Source organism: Staurois parvus, unplaced genomic scaffold (genome assembly GCF_062004578.1).
Source record: "Staurois parvus isolate SC_StPar_1 unplaced genomic scaffold, SC_StPar_1.0 ptg000541l, whole genome shotgun sequence".
Lineage (NCBI taxonomy): Eukaryota > Metazoa > Chordata > Amphibia > Anura > Ranidae > Staurois > Staurois parvus.
In genome coordinates, this window is record NW_028318337.1 from 152,501 (window position 1) to 169,690 (window position 17,190).

At 43.5% G+C, this 17,190-nt stretch overlaps 1 protein-coding gene across 1 annotated transcript in view; it reads right to left on the bottom strand.

The window, feature by feature from the left end:
* The window catches only part of PCSK4 (proprotein convertase subtilisin/kexin type 4), a 113,954-nt gene that overhangs the window by 50,257 nt on the left and 46,507 nt on the right, over positions 1–17,190 (bottom strand). The window contains 2 exon segments of the mRNA XM_089690732.1: positions 2,490–2,618; positions 6,557–6,652. Of these exon segments, the coding sequence (XP_089546858.1) occupies positions 2,490–2,618; positions 6,557–6,652 (225 nt within the window).

Consider the following 17,190-nt stretch of genomic DNA (forward strand, 5'->3'; position numbering starts at 1 on the left):
TGCACTGGAGCGATTGTGGCGTAAAACCAAATCTCAGCAAGCATTCACCCTATAGAAATCTGCTTTCTTAACATACAGTTCCTCCCTCCATGCTGCCAAACAAGCCTACTTTGTCACTCTTATTAATACCTTGTCATCCAGTCTTCGTCATCTCTTCTCTACTTTTAACTCTCTACTTTCTCCACCTCCACCCAGTACCTCACTCACTGCTTATGAGATTGCAGATCATTTCAAAAACAAGATTAATGCAATTTGTAGGGGCATTTCCACTGCAAACACATCTATCCCACTTAGCATACCTTGTACTAAACCTCCCTCAACACGTTCTTCTTTTGACCTTGCTACTACTGAAGAAGAGGTCACTAAAGTTTTTTCAAAAGCCCATCTCACCACATGCCCCCAGAATCCTGTCCCCTCTAAACTACTACAGTCACCCTCTTCTATCCTATGCTCCCTCGCACACATCTTCAATCTCTTCCTCTCTAATGGTGCCTTCCCTACCCCTCTAAAGCATGCACACATCATTTCCATACTTAAAAAGCCCTTGCTGGACCCCACCAACCTGAACAACTTAAGACCCATCTCCCTGCTCCCGTTTACCTCTAAACTCTTAGAGTGCTTAGTCTACAAATCGCCTGAGCTCCTACCTCACTGACAACCTTCTTGATCCTTTACAGTCTGGCTTTCGCTCACTCCACTCCACTGAAACTGCCCTATTAAAACTCACTAATAATTTACTAACTGCTAAAACCAATGGCCACTAATCAATACTCTTACTACTTGACCTCTCTGCAGCTTTTGATACTGTTGACCATCCCCTCCTCCTCAGAAAACTCCACTCTCTTGGCCTCCAAGACTCTGCTCTCTCCTGGTTCACCTCCTACCTATTGCAGCGCTCCTTCAGCATTACCTATAGCTCTGTCTCCTCCTCTCCACTTCCTCTTTCCGTAGGGGCCCCTCAAGGTTCTGTCCTTGAGGCACCCTTCTCTTCTCCATCTACACCTGATAAACTCCCATGGCTTTAAGTACCATCTCTATGCTGATGACACACAAATATATCTTTCTACCCCTCACCTCACCCCTTCAGTCTCCTCTCGCATTACTATCCTACTAAGCGACATATCGGCATGGATGTCACTCCACTTCCTCAAACTCAATCTTTCTAAAACTGAGCTCTTGGTATTCCCCCAGCCCGTGCCCCCTCCCCTGACTTCTCCATCAAAATCAATAATACAACCATCAGTCCCTCCCCTCATGCCAGGGTACTAGGTGTAATCCTAGACTCCCATCTGTCCTTTCAGCCCCAAATCCAATCACTGTCCAAATCTTGTAGACTTCACCTCCGCAACATCTCCAAGATACGCCCCTTCTTAACCTCTGAAACTACTAAGCAACTTATTCACTCCCTAGTTATCTCTCGCCTTGACTATTGTAACTCCCTCTTCATTGGCCGACCTAATCGCAAACTATCCCCTCTTAAGTTTATCATGAATGTTGCTGCCAGACTCAACCACCTTACTAACTGTTCCAGATCTGCCATTGCTCCACTGGCTTCCCATTGCCCAATGAATAAAATTCAAAACATTAACATAAAACCACTTATAACTCTGCCCCAAATTACATCACCAATCTTGTCTCCAAATATCACCCAAACCGTCCTCTCTGCTCCTCCCACGACCTTCTGCTCTCTAGCTCCCTTGTCTTCTCCTCCCATGCTCTTCTCTAAGACTTTTACAGAGCCTCCTCTATCTTCTGGAACTCTCTACCCCAAAATAGTCTGATGACTATTGCCTACTCTGCCCACTTTTAGGCGATCTCTGAAAACCTCTCTCTTCAGGGAAGCCTATCCTGCCTTCAGCGAATAACGGAATCTTCTATTCCTCCTACCAGTCCATCCCCCACAGTTATTACTTTTTGTACCACCGGCCCCTCCCTCTTAGATTGTAAGCTCCAAGGAGCAGGGCCCTCCTAACCCTCTTATATTGAACTGTATTGTTGCTCTATTGTCTCCCTTTATATTGGAAAGCAATGAGAAAACTGTTATTATAATACAGGATTTATATAGCACTAACAACATCCAGTGGTATTTGTGGGACACTACAACTTGTTTACCAATAAAATTTGGTATCCCCCTCTGTCTTTCCCATCTGTTTAATGCTATTTAGTTCAGTTCTAGCTAGACTTTCCTAGTTTCTTACGTTACCTCAAATCAGTGTTAGTACTCGCAGAGACAGGGCTTAGAAAAGTCACGGTCTTCTTACACTTAAAAAGATTATAAAACATTTCTTGTACTGGAATTAGCTGAAGTAAATTGCATTTGATTCAATTTCTGTGTCTTACTGAAGAGTTAGGCTGTCAGTGAATGGTGCCAAGTCAGCAGGTGACTATACAGTTTGAACAGACTTGGTCTAAGGTGGTATGTTAATGCACAAAGTGGTATTTGAAACAGAATATTTATCACTGAACTACTATTATATATAATGGCTTACAAAATTTGCTTCTAGATCCAGGTGATCTCTCTCAATTCCATCATCCAGGATAGTTACCACCACACCTTTTCCTGAGAAGCCACGACGCCATGCAGTTAACACGTTCAAGTCTGGACTAATGTCATTGTTCTGTAAATCAGATCCCACATACTATTTAATACTGAAAGAAAGATGCAAACTTACCCAAACTAATTTTAATACTATGCCTTATTCATAACAGGTGGTGGAAAAATCAAAGAATTTGTGTTGCCTCTAACAACACTGAATTTGTGTTTGGACAACACAGATGGCTAAATTTCAAACACATTTATACAGTGCTGTGAAAAAGTATTTGCCCCCTTCCTGATTTTTTTTTTTTTTTTTTGCATATTTGTCACACAAATGTTTCAGATTTTATTTCACAAAGCTAGCCCGAGTAAATACAAAATACATTTTTTAAAACGATTTTATTTATCAAGGGAAAAAAAAAGCTGTCCAAACCTGCCTCCTAAACCTAATACCTGGTTGTGCCACCCTTGGCGACAACAACTGTAATCAAGCATTTGCAATAATTGGCAATGAGTCTCACATTGCTGTGGATTAATTTTGGCCCACTCTTTGCAGAATTGTTTTAATTCAGCCACATTAGAGGATTTGAGCATGAACAGCCTGTTTAACCACCTGCCCTCCAGAGGATTTACCCCCCTTCCTGACCAGGCCATATTTTGTGATACGGTGCTGCATTATTTTAACTGACACCTGTACGGTCATACAACACTGTACACATAAGTGAAATGTCATCCCCACCAACAAATAGAGCTTTCTTTTGGTGGTATTTGATCACCTCTGCATTTTTTTTTTCACTATAAACTAAAAAAGACCAACAATTTTGAAAAAAAAAAAAAATATTTGTTTAATTTTTGCTATAAAACATATCCAATAAAAAATTAAAAAAGATAAAATTTCTTCATAAATTTAGGCCAAAATGTATTCTGCTACATGTCTTTGCTAAAACAAAATCCCAATAAGTGTAAATTAATTGGTTTAAGTGAAAGTTATAGCTTCTACAAATGGCGGTATATATAATGGAATTTTTATTTATACTAGTAATGGAGGCAATCAACGACTTATAAACGGAACTGCGGTAGGCATTCTGGGTGGGAACTGACTTGACTGCCACTGACATCCCCAGTGACACTAATACAGTGATCAATGCTAATAAAAAGCACTGACTGTACTAATGACACTGGGCAGAAAGGGGTTAACATCTGGGGCGATCAAAGGGTTAACAGTGTGCTGTGTGTGTTTTACTTGGGAGACATGCTGCTTTGTATCTCTCTGCTGTTCAGAGAGATACAAAGCAGCATGTCCATGCTGACAGGAGAGAGACCTGTGTTGTTTACCTACAGGTCCCTCCTGTCAGCTTTACAGATGATAACCAATTCCCAGTCAGGACCCAGTGATTCACATTCTCAGCAGCCAATAGCAGCACGGGTAGGGAGGCATGCATACGCGCCCCCTACCCAGAAATGCAAATCACATATATATATACACACGGGATTTTGCACAGCTGTGCCACCCTTGTAGTACTAAATCTGATTGAGGTGCTGTGGCATGACCTATAGCAGATGTAAGTCCGGACTTTGACTATACCACTCCAAAACTTTAATTTAGATTTTCTGAGCCATTCAGAGGTGAACTTGCTGGTGTGCTGCTGCATAACCCAAGTGTGCTTGAACTCACAAACTGATGGCCAGACATTCTCCTTCAGAATTTTCTAGTAGATTGCAGAATGCATGGTTCCATTGACTATGGCAAGTCGTCCAGGTCCTGCAACTGTAAAGCAGCCCTAGACCATCACACTAGAACCACACTGTTTGACTGCTGATATGATGTTCTTTTTATGAAATGATGTGTTAGTTTTATGCCAGATGTACCGGGACACACACCTGCCAAAAAGTTAAACATTTGTCTCATCAGTCCACAGAATATTTTTCCAAACGTCCTGGGGATAATCAAGATGTTTTTGGGAAAATGTTAGAAGCGTGATTCTGTCATTTCCGGGTTCCGGTGATGTCATGTCCGGCTCAGCGAAAGCAAGGCTTGGAACGCGCGTCAGCCATTTTTGGATCACACAGGCTATACAGACTGGTGCCGGTTATTAGAGCACCTTTGCATGTGAGTACACAATTGTTTGTTTTTTACAAAACAATTTATACCAATAAATGCTGCACTTAAGTAAATCAAAACAGATTTTATGCATTCTGAGTTACCTGGAACATCCCTTTAATGGAAAGGAAAGCCTGACAGAGTTTATTTATCGTCAGTATACCTGGAAACTTAGGATCATACATCTAGGGCTATTATCAGCGTTATGCTGATGATTGGGAGGAAAATCCTAGGAAAGCCAGGAGGAGGATCTTCCTGTATATGTCATAACAATGCGCTATTGACCACCTTAACTGTGGTCAAATAAGTCTGGTGAGTGAGCAATTCACTTATTTCCATCTACACGGGGTGAAAGCATGCAAATTCCTGGTCCAGAGCAACATATTTTGAAAGGACTGTTACTTTAACATTGTGATTCACTTCACGTTTATTATTGATTAAGGTTTATTACTGTTCAGTTAACACTGGGAGTATGTAAGCATTGCACCTAGTTTTAAATACTATTTTGTTGTAAAATGTTGAGAGACGTATTGTTGATTATATGATTTATGGTTGCACAGCGCCTACCTATTCACGATTGTATATGCTTAAGTGTAACTTAACTTTTTAGGGGCAGCTGTAAATTCACATTGTTGGCACAGTGTGGGCACGATAGTATTATTTAACACAATGACACTAGGCGCCACAATATTATTTTAAATTTTATGCTAAATGTTAGAAGCCTTTGTGTTCTTTTTGGTCAGCAGTGACCTACGTCTTAGAGCTCTCCCATGGATGCCATTTTTGTCCAGTCTCTTTCTTATTGTTGAATCTTGAACACTGACCTTAAATTATGTAAGTGAGGCTTGCAGTTCTTAAGATGTTGTTCTGGGTTCTTTTATGACCTCCTGAATGAGTTGTCATTGTGCTCTTGGAGTAATTTGGTTATTTTCCCTTTTGTGTATAATGGCTCTCACCTTGGTTCTCTGGAGTCCCACAGCCTTAGAAATGGCTTTGTAACCCTTTCCAGACTGATACATGTCAATTACTGTGTCTTTCATCTGTTCTTGAATCCCCTTAGATTGTGGCATGACGTGTTGCTTTCTGAGATCTTTTAGCGTGCCTCACTTTCTCAGACAGCTTCTATTTAAGTGATTTCTTAATTCAACAGGTCCGGCAGTAATCAGGCCTGGGCATGGTAAGTGAAATTTAACTCAGCTTTCCAAAAAATGTTAATCACAGTTCATTCAGGATTTAGCAAGGGGGGCAATTTATTTTTAGTTTTTTTTTTACATAGGGCCAGGCAGGTTTGGACAGTTTTTTTCCCTTAAATGAACTCATCATTTAAAAACTGCATTTTGTATTTACTCAGGTTGTCTTTGTGTAATATTAAAATTTCTTTCATGATCTGAATCATTTAAAATGTGACAAATATGCAAAAAAAAAAAAAAAATCAGAAAGGGGGGCAAATACTTTTTGTGTAGTTTATATGCACCAGGTTTGGCACTAACAGGTGCACTGCACCAGCGAGAAAGAACTACAGAAGTAAACCTACAATAAAATACTGCAAGAGCTTGTACTGCTATACTGACACCTCCATTTGAGAGTATACCTAGCTGTCATTCTGATCCAATGACTTCAGAAATTAAGCACTGACCTGAAAAGCAAAGTATGCAGTTCAGCCATTTTAAATGTAACCTGCCTTTCTAATTTTCATGCTTGTTCTAGGTCAATGTTTCCGAAAGTATTAAAGCCAAAGAAAGTCTGACAAGTCCTGTTCTTGGAAGTACATCAACAGTTTGGTAATAGATACACTTTAAAGTTTGTAACTTTTAGCTTGCTGTCATTGAAGGGCTTTGTTTAATAAGGAATTTCAGTTATTTATTCTATTACAGTTATTTGGTGATCCTCTTATAACATTGCTACTAACAGCTTCCTACCATGTACCACTGCTTATGGAACAAGGGATCTGTAGGCACCCCGCTTATATGTCTTTTAGTCCTTTTCTTCAGAACCTGTTGTTCAAGCCACTGCACCTACAAAATAAACAAAAAATTTGAGTATCATGCCCACCAATAGATAAAGTGGATCAGTGAACTGATTACACTGTATAGAAACCACTGCATTTATGGTAAAATTACAAAGTCTATTCAAATTTCTCTTTGATCTAAGTTTTAAAATATAATTTAGCCAGATTCAGCAGGGTTCTCATTCTACTTTTGGATAAGACTGCAGACACTTGTCACTTTATTGCAGAATTCAATGTGTGTGCCTGAGAGCATTAAAGGGTTTTATTAAAATATGTTCCTAGTTTCCAAGCAACATTCTCCATAACAGCTTGGAACTTGGAGAATAAGAAAGAAGGGCAAACTTATATCCTGAACCAGTTATGTACCATACATAAAAAATAAAGTGATAGAAATGGACAGCCTAGAGAGAAATGGAAAAGGACACAGGAAAACCAAAAGGCATAGGCCAAGAACTGACAGGCAAAGCAATATATATTACAAACTTCTAAGTTAGATAAGGAATGCAGTAGAGAAAAAATAATAGGGGCAAGCCTGCTAGAGAAGAACATCCTGGAGAAGGCCCGTCAAGGATTTTAGGGCCTTCAAGTAAAGAAGTATATCTTCTCCATTAGAGAGATTTCCACTAATTTAATGTCCTGGTATTCCAATATTTTTATTAAAGAAACAGCATACAAAAGGAATAAAACCCACAATTGTGGGTTGCAGGATTCCAAACAGTAAGCCTATTTACTAAGGAATGATACAATCAAGTAATTAGGCATACAATAAAAAAAAAAAAACAATCCCTCAGGTGCATGCTAGAGTCCAACGTAAACTACTAGGCAAAAATAGTCCGACATAAGATATTCTGTGAAAATAAAGTATCTCTAGACTTATGCAATCCTTAGTCAGATATCAGCATATATTGCAACAAAGTGGGATGTCGGATATTGAAACTATGGAAAAAAATAGTCTGAAATAAAAAGGAAGGAAAATAAAAAAAAAAGTAAAAAAGGAGAATCAGCCAGGAGTCTAAGTAAGAGAAAGATATCGAATCCATGATTCCCAAGATATCGAATCCAGGGTTCCCAAGTACTATCAAATTTAGACACATGGTTATTAAGAATACTAGTGAGCTTATCATTAATCATGATCCAATGGAGTTTACTTTTGGCATAGTCAAACGGTATCACCGATCGCTTCCAGTATTTGGCGATCATAATTCTCGCCGCCAGGAAAATGTAAAGAATCAATTTAACCAATTTCTTAGGGATGTCTGTGGGCAATTTCTGAAATAGGGCCACCTCTGGGGATCTATGAACGTTCACTCCTGTCACCAAATAGAGAAAATTGAATAAACGGATACAAAATCTAGTCACCACAGGGCATAGCCACCAAGTATGGCACATAGTGCCCTCCTGCCCATATTGTTGAAAACAAGAATGTGATATGGTAGGGTACATTTTGGCAAGACGCTTAGGGACTAGGTACCAACGTAGGAAATTTATATAATTTGATTCAATAAGAGTGGTATTAGTAGAGATTTTAGATAAAGCATTAGCTATGTCCTGCCAAGCATCTAACTCTGAGATATTTAAATTCCTTTCCCATTGTATCATATAAAAAAGTTTAACATTTGGATCAATAAGGGAAGTATATAGAATAGTTATGCGACCTTTCACCACACCAGAAGCATGACAAGAAAGTTAGAGAGAGGTGAGTGTAAGGGGTTCCATCAGTAATTTAAGCTTAGAGTGGATATATTACACAATTTGGTTATAACAAAAGATTTCACGAGAAGGCAATTGGTATTTTTCTCAGAAATATTGTACATTGAGTATGGATGATTCCCATCCAGATAATCCCCAATACGTAGAAAGCCTTTATTGATCCACCATTGAAACACAGATGGCATTAAACTAGGTACAAATTCAGGATTACAAAAGACTGGGGCCAGGGGGATATGAGGAGAAAACAAGGACGCAATCGATTTTGGAGCCACATGAGAGAACCAATAGCATAAGGATGACAAGATAAGTCTTCAATGCCAACCCATTGAGGTACAGTACCTATGGCTGTAGTGTAAGAACTATTATCTGGGCCGCGTGAAAATAAATCAAGAGATTAGGAAGTCCCAAACCGCCATGCTTTTTCTGGGAATATAAAGTCGAATTATTGATCCGAGGATGTTTATTACCCCACACGAATCGAGAAATGTTGGACTGTAAGTGCAAAATTTCTTCTCTGGGGACCACAATTGGTAATGTCTGAAAAAAATAGAGCAATCTTGGTTAAAGGGTCATCTTGATAGAATTGATTCTACCACACCAAGATAAAGGGAAGGCTGCCCATCTATTCAAATTTTCCTTGAGTCATTTAAAAAGTGGGGGATAATTGGAAAGGATTTAAGGTTGTAATAGAACGTGTAAGATGGATCCCCAGATAGGGAAGAGAGTGGGGAGCCCATTCAAAATCAAAGTTATCCTCTGAAGAGGATAAAATGATATTTAATGCAGTTGTTTTAGAAGAATTTAGACTGAGACCCGAAGCTAAGAGAGAATCGAAGTAAAGTCAACAAAAATTGGGCAAAGACATTCGGTGGTTGGAAACATACATAAGGACATAATCAGCAAACAGGGCACATTTGTGATCCCATCGGCCGCAATGAATACCTGAGATGGCAGGGTCAGAACAAATAGCAATAGTGAAAGGTTCTATTTCCAATGCAAAAAGTAAGGGGGAGAGTGCCTGGTGCCTCTCCTAATAGGAAGAGGAGCCGATTTATACCCACGAATAGAAACCTGAGCTGAGGGGTTGCAATATATTGCTCGTAAAAGAAACTGAAAGGAGGAGCCAAACCCAAAAGGCGCACAATATCTGAAACCAATAGTCCCAGGTCAAGCTATCAAACGCTTTGTGAAGATCTAGAGACAGCAGTAATACTTCTCTTGGCAAGGAATTATCCCAGTTAGATTGTACAGTACAGCAGATAGTAATGCCAAAGTTCAACAAATCTGGTCAAGTGTTTGACGACCTCTAATAACCTTGATTGATCATCATGAATGTAAGGTGCTAAAAATGTATTAAGGGGTAAGCCAAGACCTTAGTAAGGATCTTAAGGTCACAATTGATTAGAGAAATAGGATGGTAATTAGGAACAGCAGTGGTATCTTAGGTTTGGGAATGACACTAATATACGCGCTCTATTCTCATCAAATGGCACCCCACACCTGTCCCATAGATAATTAAAAGTAATGAGCCATATGTGGAATCAAAAGAACAGAAAAGGTTTTATAATAAGAATGAGGAAGACCATCCAGTCCTGGTGATTTATGTGGAGCTTTACAGTTTTTACAGCATTCTGGATTTACTCACAAGTGATAGGCTGGTCCATTAGGTCTCAATGGGCTTCTTGAAGGGATGGGAGAGTCAAATATGTCAGGAAATGGTTAACGGATGGGGAGGCATCATCTCAAGGCAGACTATAAAGGTAAGTATAAAAGTGAAATTCTTGCAGGATTTTACCAAGGTCCTGGGACATACACTGGGGCAAAAAAGTATTTAGTCAGCCACCAATTGTGCAAGTTCTCCCACTTAAAAAGATGAGAGAGGCCTGTAATTGGCATCATAGGTAGACCTCAACTATGAGAGACAAAATGAGAAAAAATAATCCAGACAATCACATTGGCTGATTTGGAAAGCATTTATTTGCAAATTATGATGGAATATAAAGTATTTGGTCACCTACAAACAAGCAAGATTTCTGTCTCTCACAGACCTGTACCTTCTTCTTTAAGAGGCACTCATTACCTGTTTCAATGGCACCTGTTTGAGGTTGTGGACAGGTGTCTTTTATACTGATAACAAGTTCAAACAGTCACACTCCAAACTCCACTATGGTGAAGACCAAAGAGCTGTCGAAGGACACCAGAAACAAAATTGTAGACCTGCACCAGGCTGGGAAGACTGAATCTGCAATAGGCAAGCAGCTTGGTGTGAACAAATCAACTGTGGGAGCAATAATTAGAAAATGAAAGACATACAAGACCACTGATAATCTCCCTCGATCTGGGGCTCCACGCAAGATTTCATCCCGTGGGGTCAAAATGATCACAAGAACGGTGAGCAAAAATCACAGGACCACACGGGGGGACCTAGTGAATGACCTACAGAGAGCTGGGACCAACGTAACAAAGGCTACCATCAGTAACACACTATGCTGCCAGGGACTCAGATCCTGCAGTGCCAGACGTGTCCCCCTGCTTAAGCCAGTACATGTCCGGGCCCGTCTGAAGTTTGCTAGAGAGCATTTGGATGATCCAGAAGAGGATTGGGAGAATGTCATATGGTCAGATGAAACCAAAATAGAACTGTTTGGTAGAAACACAACTCGTCGTGTTTGGAGGAGAGAGAATGCTGAGTTGCTTCCAAAGAACACCATACCTTCTGTGAAGCATGGGGGTGGCAACATCATGCTTTGGGGCTGTTTCTCCGCAAAAGGGACCAGGACGACTGATCCAGGTACAGGACAGAATGAATGGGGCCATGTATCGTGAGATTTTGAGTGCAAACCTCCTTCCATTAGCAAGGGCATTGAAGATGAAACGTGGCTGGGTCTTCCAACATGACAATGATCCCAAACATACCACCCGGGCAACAAAGGAGTGGCTTCGTAAGAAGCATTTCTAGGTCCTGGAGTGGCCTAGCCAGTCTCCAGATCTCAACCCCATAGAAAACCTTTGGAGGGAGTTGAAAGTCCGTGTTGCCCAGCGACAGCCCCAAAACATCACTGCTCTAGAGGAGATCTGCAGGGAGGAATGGGCCAACATACCAGCAACAGTGTGTGCCAACCTTGTGAAGACTTACAGGAAACGTTTGACCTCTGTCATTGCATTGACTCCTGTTATATTCAGAACAAATGGTGTATTTATATTTGTGTGTATGTTGACCAGTCCTCACCTCTAGCTGCACCCAGTTTACGACTGTAGCCTGTTCCCTGAGAAACATCCCCCACTATTCATGTGATCCTTATCAGCTTCTAATTGGGGTGGAGTTGAATGCTCATTTGAGCATCTCCCTATAAATTTAGATTAGCTCATGGGGGGAGATCATTGACGGGGGGCACAGTCTCTGATGGGGGTGCTGCTTTAGTTCGAGAGCTGCGTTGAAGGAGTGCGAAGCAGTTAAACACAGCAGTTGAACTAAAGCAGGAGAACTTAAGCAGCAGGAAGACACAACAACAGCAAGAAACTCTACTGCATGCTGGACAGACTGCAAGCAATCACCCTGGGAAACCTCTCTTACATACCTGAGTCCCACTCAGTGTACCTTTATATAATACGCCCCCTCTTCTCCTTATCATATTACTATCCTCTGTTCCCAGATCTCATTTCTTTACCCCTCTGCTCCACCCCAAAACTTTTACATCTCCCCCTCATTGCTATTATCTCCCTACTACTGCTCTCATCACCTCCCCAAAATGCCTCTTCCACTCCTCCTCATTTTCCTCTCCTTCGTTCCCAAAATCCATTCACTATATCCCTCTGCTCCTCCCAAACAATTGTAGATTGTGTCCTCACTACTTCCTTCGCCCCTCTACGGCACCCACCACCTCCTCCTATTACTCCACTCTCCCACTGACCCGAACACCTCCACTAGTAGTTTCTCACGCTCCTGCACATCCCGCTCCCATGCCACCTTTCTCACCCTTCTCCTCCTCCTAACCGCGGAGGACATCTCCCCGAATCCTGGCCCTCCACCACCTCCCTCACCCGCACAACACCCTCTCGCCTCCACGTCCTGCCGCAACCCCCGTAACTTAGTATCTGTCCCCCTGCTCCCTAAAATCTTCCCCCCGTTTTCATGTGCACTCCTGAATGCCCGATCGGTGTGCAACAAGCTTACCGCTATCCACGACCTCTTTGTTTCTCGCTCCCTCAACCTCCTAGTGATCACAGAAACCTGGATCCAGCCCACTGACTCTACCTCCCCTGCTGCACTCTCCTACCAAGGTCTCACCTGGACCCACTCACCCAGGCCTAACGGTCGTAAAGGTGGTGGGGTTGGTCTGCTCCTGTCATCGCAGAGCACCTTCCGAGTCCTCCCAAACCCCCTCTCCCTATCCTTCTCCTCCTTCGAGGCCCACTGCATCCGACTATTCTCCCCAACCCCCCTGAAGATTGCTGTGATATACCGTCCTCCTGGATCCATATCCCGCTTCCTGGATGGCCTTTCCTCCTGGCTACCCCTCTTCCTCTCCTCTGAGCTACCCACCATCATCCTTGGGGATTTCAACATCCCTGTCAACCTCGACAACCCAGACACATCCCATCTCCTCCACTTAACCCCCTCCTTTGCACTTGCACAGTGCATACAATCCACCACCCACTCCAACGGTAATATCCTTGATCTTGTCTTCTCCAACCGCTGCGCTCCCCACAACCTCACTAACACCCCCTTCCCTCTTTCTGACCATAACCTGATTACCTTCTCTATCTCCTTGTCCTCCAACACCTACCCCTCCAAATGTCACACTACTACCAGCCGTAACCTCCGCAACCTTAACCCTGCCCCCCTCCACTCTGCAGCTGATCAACTCCACGACAGCATCCTCCCCCTGTCTTGCCCCGACTTGGCTATGACTGCCTACAACAACGCGCAACAACACCAACAACAGCCCTTGACTCACTAGCGCCTTTAACCACACACAACATCAGACCCCGACCACTCCAGCCCTGGCAGACTGATCACACCAAAACCCTCAAACGACACAGTCGTGCCCTGGAGCGACTATGGAGCAAAACCAAATCCCAACAAGCCTTCACTCGCTACAAATCTGCCTTCCACACCTACACCTCCTCCCTCCATGCAGCCAAACAAGCCTACTTCCTGACCCTCATCAAGGCCCTCTCCTCCAATCCTCGCCGACTCTTCTCCACCTTCAACTCTACTCTTGCCACCCCCACCTCCACCCAGCACCTCACTCACTGCCCTTGAGATTGCCAATCACTTCAAAAACAAGATTGACACAATTCGCAAGGACATCACCGCAGCTCACACGCCCTCCAGACCCGCCCCCTCTCACACAGCTACCCCCTCATCCCCCCTCTCCCTCGACATAAACCGCAGGGACTTAGTCACTGCTCAAACTCCCTCCAACCCCGTTCCCCCTCACTCAACTACCCCCTCATCACCCCACGGCCCCACCACTGCTCTGACCTCCACTTTTACCCCATCCTACATTCCTCATACTGAAGCCCCCCCCAACACTCTGCACCTTTGACCTTACTACCATCGAGGAAGTCTCCAAGATCCTCTCTGATGCCCGCCTCACCACCTGCCCCCTCGACCCTATCCCCTCACAACTCCTACGACCTCCCTCCCCCTCCATCCTACGCTCCCTCACCCACATCTTTAATCTCTCCCTCTCCTCCGGCACTTTCCCCTCCCCTCTGAAACATGCACACATCACCCCCATACTTAAAAAGCCCTCCCTGGACCCCAGTAACCCGAACAACCTCAGACCCATCTCCCTGCTCCCATTTACATCTAAACTCCTCGAGCGCCTAGTCTACACCCGCCTAAGCTCTCACCTCAACAACCTCCTCAATCCCCTACAGTCCAGCTTCCATTCCCTACACTCCACTGTAACTGCCTTACTCAAACTCTCCAACGACCTGCTAACCGTCAAAGCTAATGGCCACTATTCAGTGCTCCTACTCCTTGACCTCTCTGCGGCCTTCGACACAGTCGACCACCTCCTCCTCCTCAAAAAGCTACACTCCCTCAGCCTCAGAGATTCTGCTCTCTCCTGGCTCTCATCCTATCTGTCACAACGCTCTTTCAGCGTTACCTATAATGCCACCACCTCCCCCTCACTCCCCCTCTCTGTTGGGGTCCCTCAAGGCTCTGTCCTCGGGCCCTTCTCGTCTCCATCTACACCTCCTCCCTTGGCCAACTCATACACTCTCACGGCTTCAACTACCACCTCTATGCCGACGACACACAAATCTATCTCTCAACCCCCCACCTCACCCCCTCGGTCTTCGCCCGAATCACACACCTACTGAATGACATAGACTGGATGTCGCTCCACTTCCTTAAACTGAACCTCTCCAAAACCAAGTTTCTTGTCTTCCCACCAGCCCGGACACCACCCCCCATTGACTTCTCCGTCACATCCAACAACGCCACCATCAAACCCGCCCTGCAGTACTTGGTATCATTCTGGATTCCGACCTATCCTTCCAGCCCCAAGTCCAAACTTTAACAAACTCGTGCAGACTCCACGTCCGCAATATTGCCAAAATATGCACGTTCCTAACCCCAGAAACCACTAAACAGCTCATCCACTCCCTCATCATATCACGACTCGTCTACTGCAACTCCCTCCTCGCTGGCCTGCCTCGCCGCTGGCTATCCCTGCTTCAGTCGATCCTGAATACGGCTGCCAGACTCATTCACCATTCCAACCGCTCCATCTCCACCACCCCCCTCTGCCAATCCCTCCACTGGCTTCCGATTGCGCAACGGATCAAAGTCAAAATCCTAACATTGATGTACAAAGCTGTCCACCATACTGCCCCGTACTACATCACTGACCTAATATCCAAGTACCGCCCAGCACGCACACTCCGCTCCTCACAAGACCTCCTTCTCTCTAGTTCCCTGGTCTCCTCCTCCCATGCCCGCATCCAGGACATCTACAGGGGGTCACCCATCCTCTGGAACTCCCTGTCCCAACCCAACAGATTATCACCTACTCTCCTCTCCTTTATGCGCACCCTGAAAACCCATCTCTTCAGGGAAGCCTACCCCACCCCCTGCTAACCTGCCAACCTCCTCCACTCTTCCTACCACTCCATCCCCCACAGCTATCTCCTCCTGTGCCACCATCCCCTCCCTCCTAGATTGTAGGCTCGAAAGAGCAGGGCCTGCGATCCCCTCATGTTTTGCATTGTATTGATATTGTTCTCTCACATGTTCTGCCCCCTTTGTAATGTACAGCACTGAGTGAACCATTGGTGCTTTATAAATACTGTATAATAATAATAATAATTGCCAACAAAGGATATATAACAAAGTATTGAGATGAACTTTTGATATTGACCAAATACTTATTTTCCACCATAATTTGCAAATAAATTCTTTCCAAATCAGCCAATGTGATTGTCTGGATTTTTTTTCTCATTTTGTCTCTCATAGTTGAGGTCTACCTATGACGGTGGCTGACTAAATACTTTTTTGCCCCACTGTAGTACCAGTCGACAGTCTAATTTTAGGAAGCGCTATATGGGAGTGTTACAGGAGACAATTTACGTGCCAACAGAGAGCCTGGCCTATCCCGCCACATGGAGAATATGTGATTAGCCCAACGTAACTGTTTATCTGACGTAGTTGTAAGGCATGAGTTAAGTTCCAATCGAGCCATGTCAAGTTTAGCTAGTAAATCAGAGTCAGGGGTCCGTTTATGTTGGGCTGCAGGATCAGTATAGGCTTTATATTTAGCCAAAATCAGGTAGTAACGAGCCTTGAGTCGGAAGGATAGCTGAATAAGAAAGCCCCTAACCGTGGCCTTGTGGGCCGTCCAATTTATAGCAGGATTCATGTCCTCCACCTTATTAGTTTCAAAATAGAATTTCAGATGTGTTGAAATATCAAGACAATAGGATGCATTGGTCATGAAAGATTCATTAAGGACGCCAATGAGAGTTAGCCGCCTTATTCGTCAAAGTAGAAAGCGTTAAGAGGACCGGATCATGATCAGACCAAGATGTAGAGACAATCTTAGCCATAACTAGTTTAGATAGTAATCTCACGAGGATAAATATATGATCAATGCGGGAATAACAATTATGAGCTCTGGAGAAATGAGAATAATCTCATGAAGTTGGATTAGCTTCTCTCCAGGCGTCGACTAAATCATAGCGAAACAGAAGCTGGGCAAATCTGTGGCTCTGTCTAGAAGGGGATCTAAGCATGACGGTATGGGATCTATCCAACATCTGGTCTGGTCAAATGCTAAATTAGAATCTCCAGCCAAAATAACATCACCCTCAAACTCCAGAGCCAAGGAACTGAGTAGGGATTGAAAGAATCCCACCTGATTGGTATTTGGAGCATAATAAACCAGGAAGTTTTCTCCTAAATGCCCTTTCACCAAGATAGCGTTCCTCTCGATCCTTAACTTTAGATTCAGTAAAAGATAAACACCAGGACAAAACAGAGTGCAACCCACCTCTTCTTCACTGTAGCATTAGCAAAGTAGCATACAGAATAATCCTTATGCACATATCGTGGGGTAAAAGAATGGGGGAAATGCATCTCCTGGAGGGCCACAATGTCCGCTCCTAAAAAACAATGATTGAAGGCTTTAATATGTTTAGAGGGAGAGCCAAATCCCTGGACATTATGAGAAAGCAATCGAATGACACCTCTATCAGACTGTTGGGAAGACATAACAAATTAAACAGACGATAAGCAGCTAAGCTTAATAAGGGAAGCATAGAAAAAGAAGAGAAGTAAGGCACGTAGGGTACCCAGAACCCAGTGTCAAAGAGAACCTT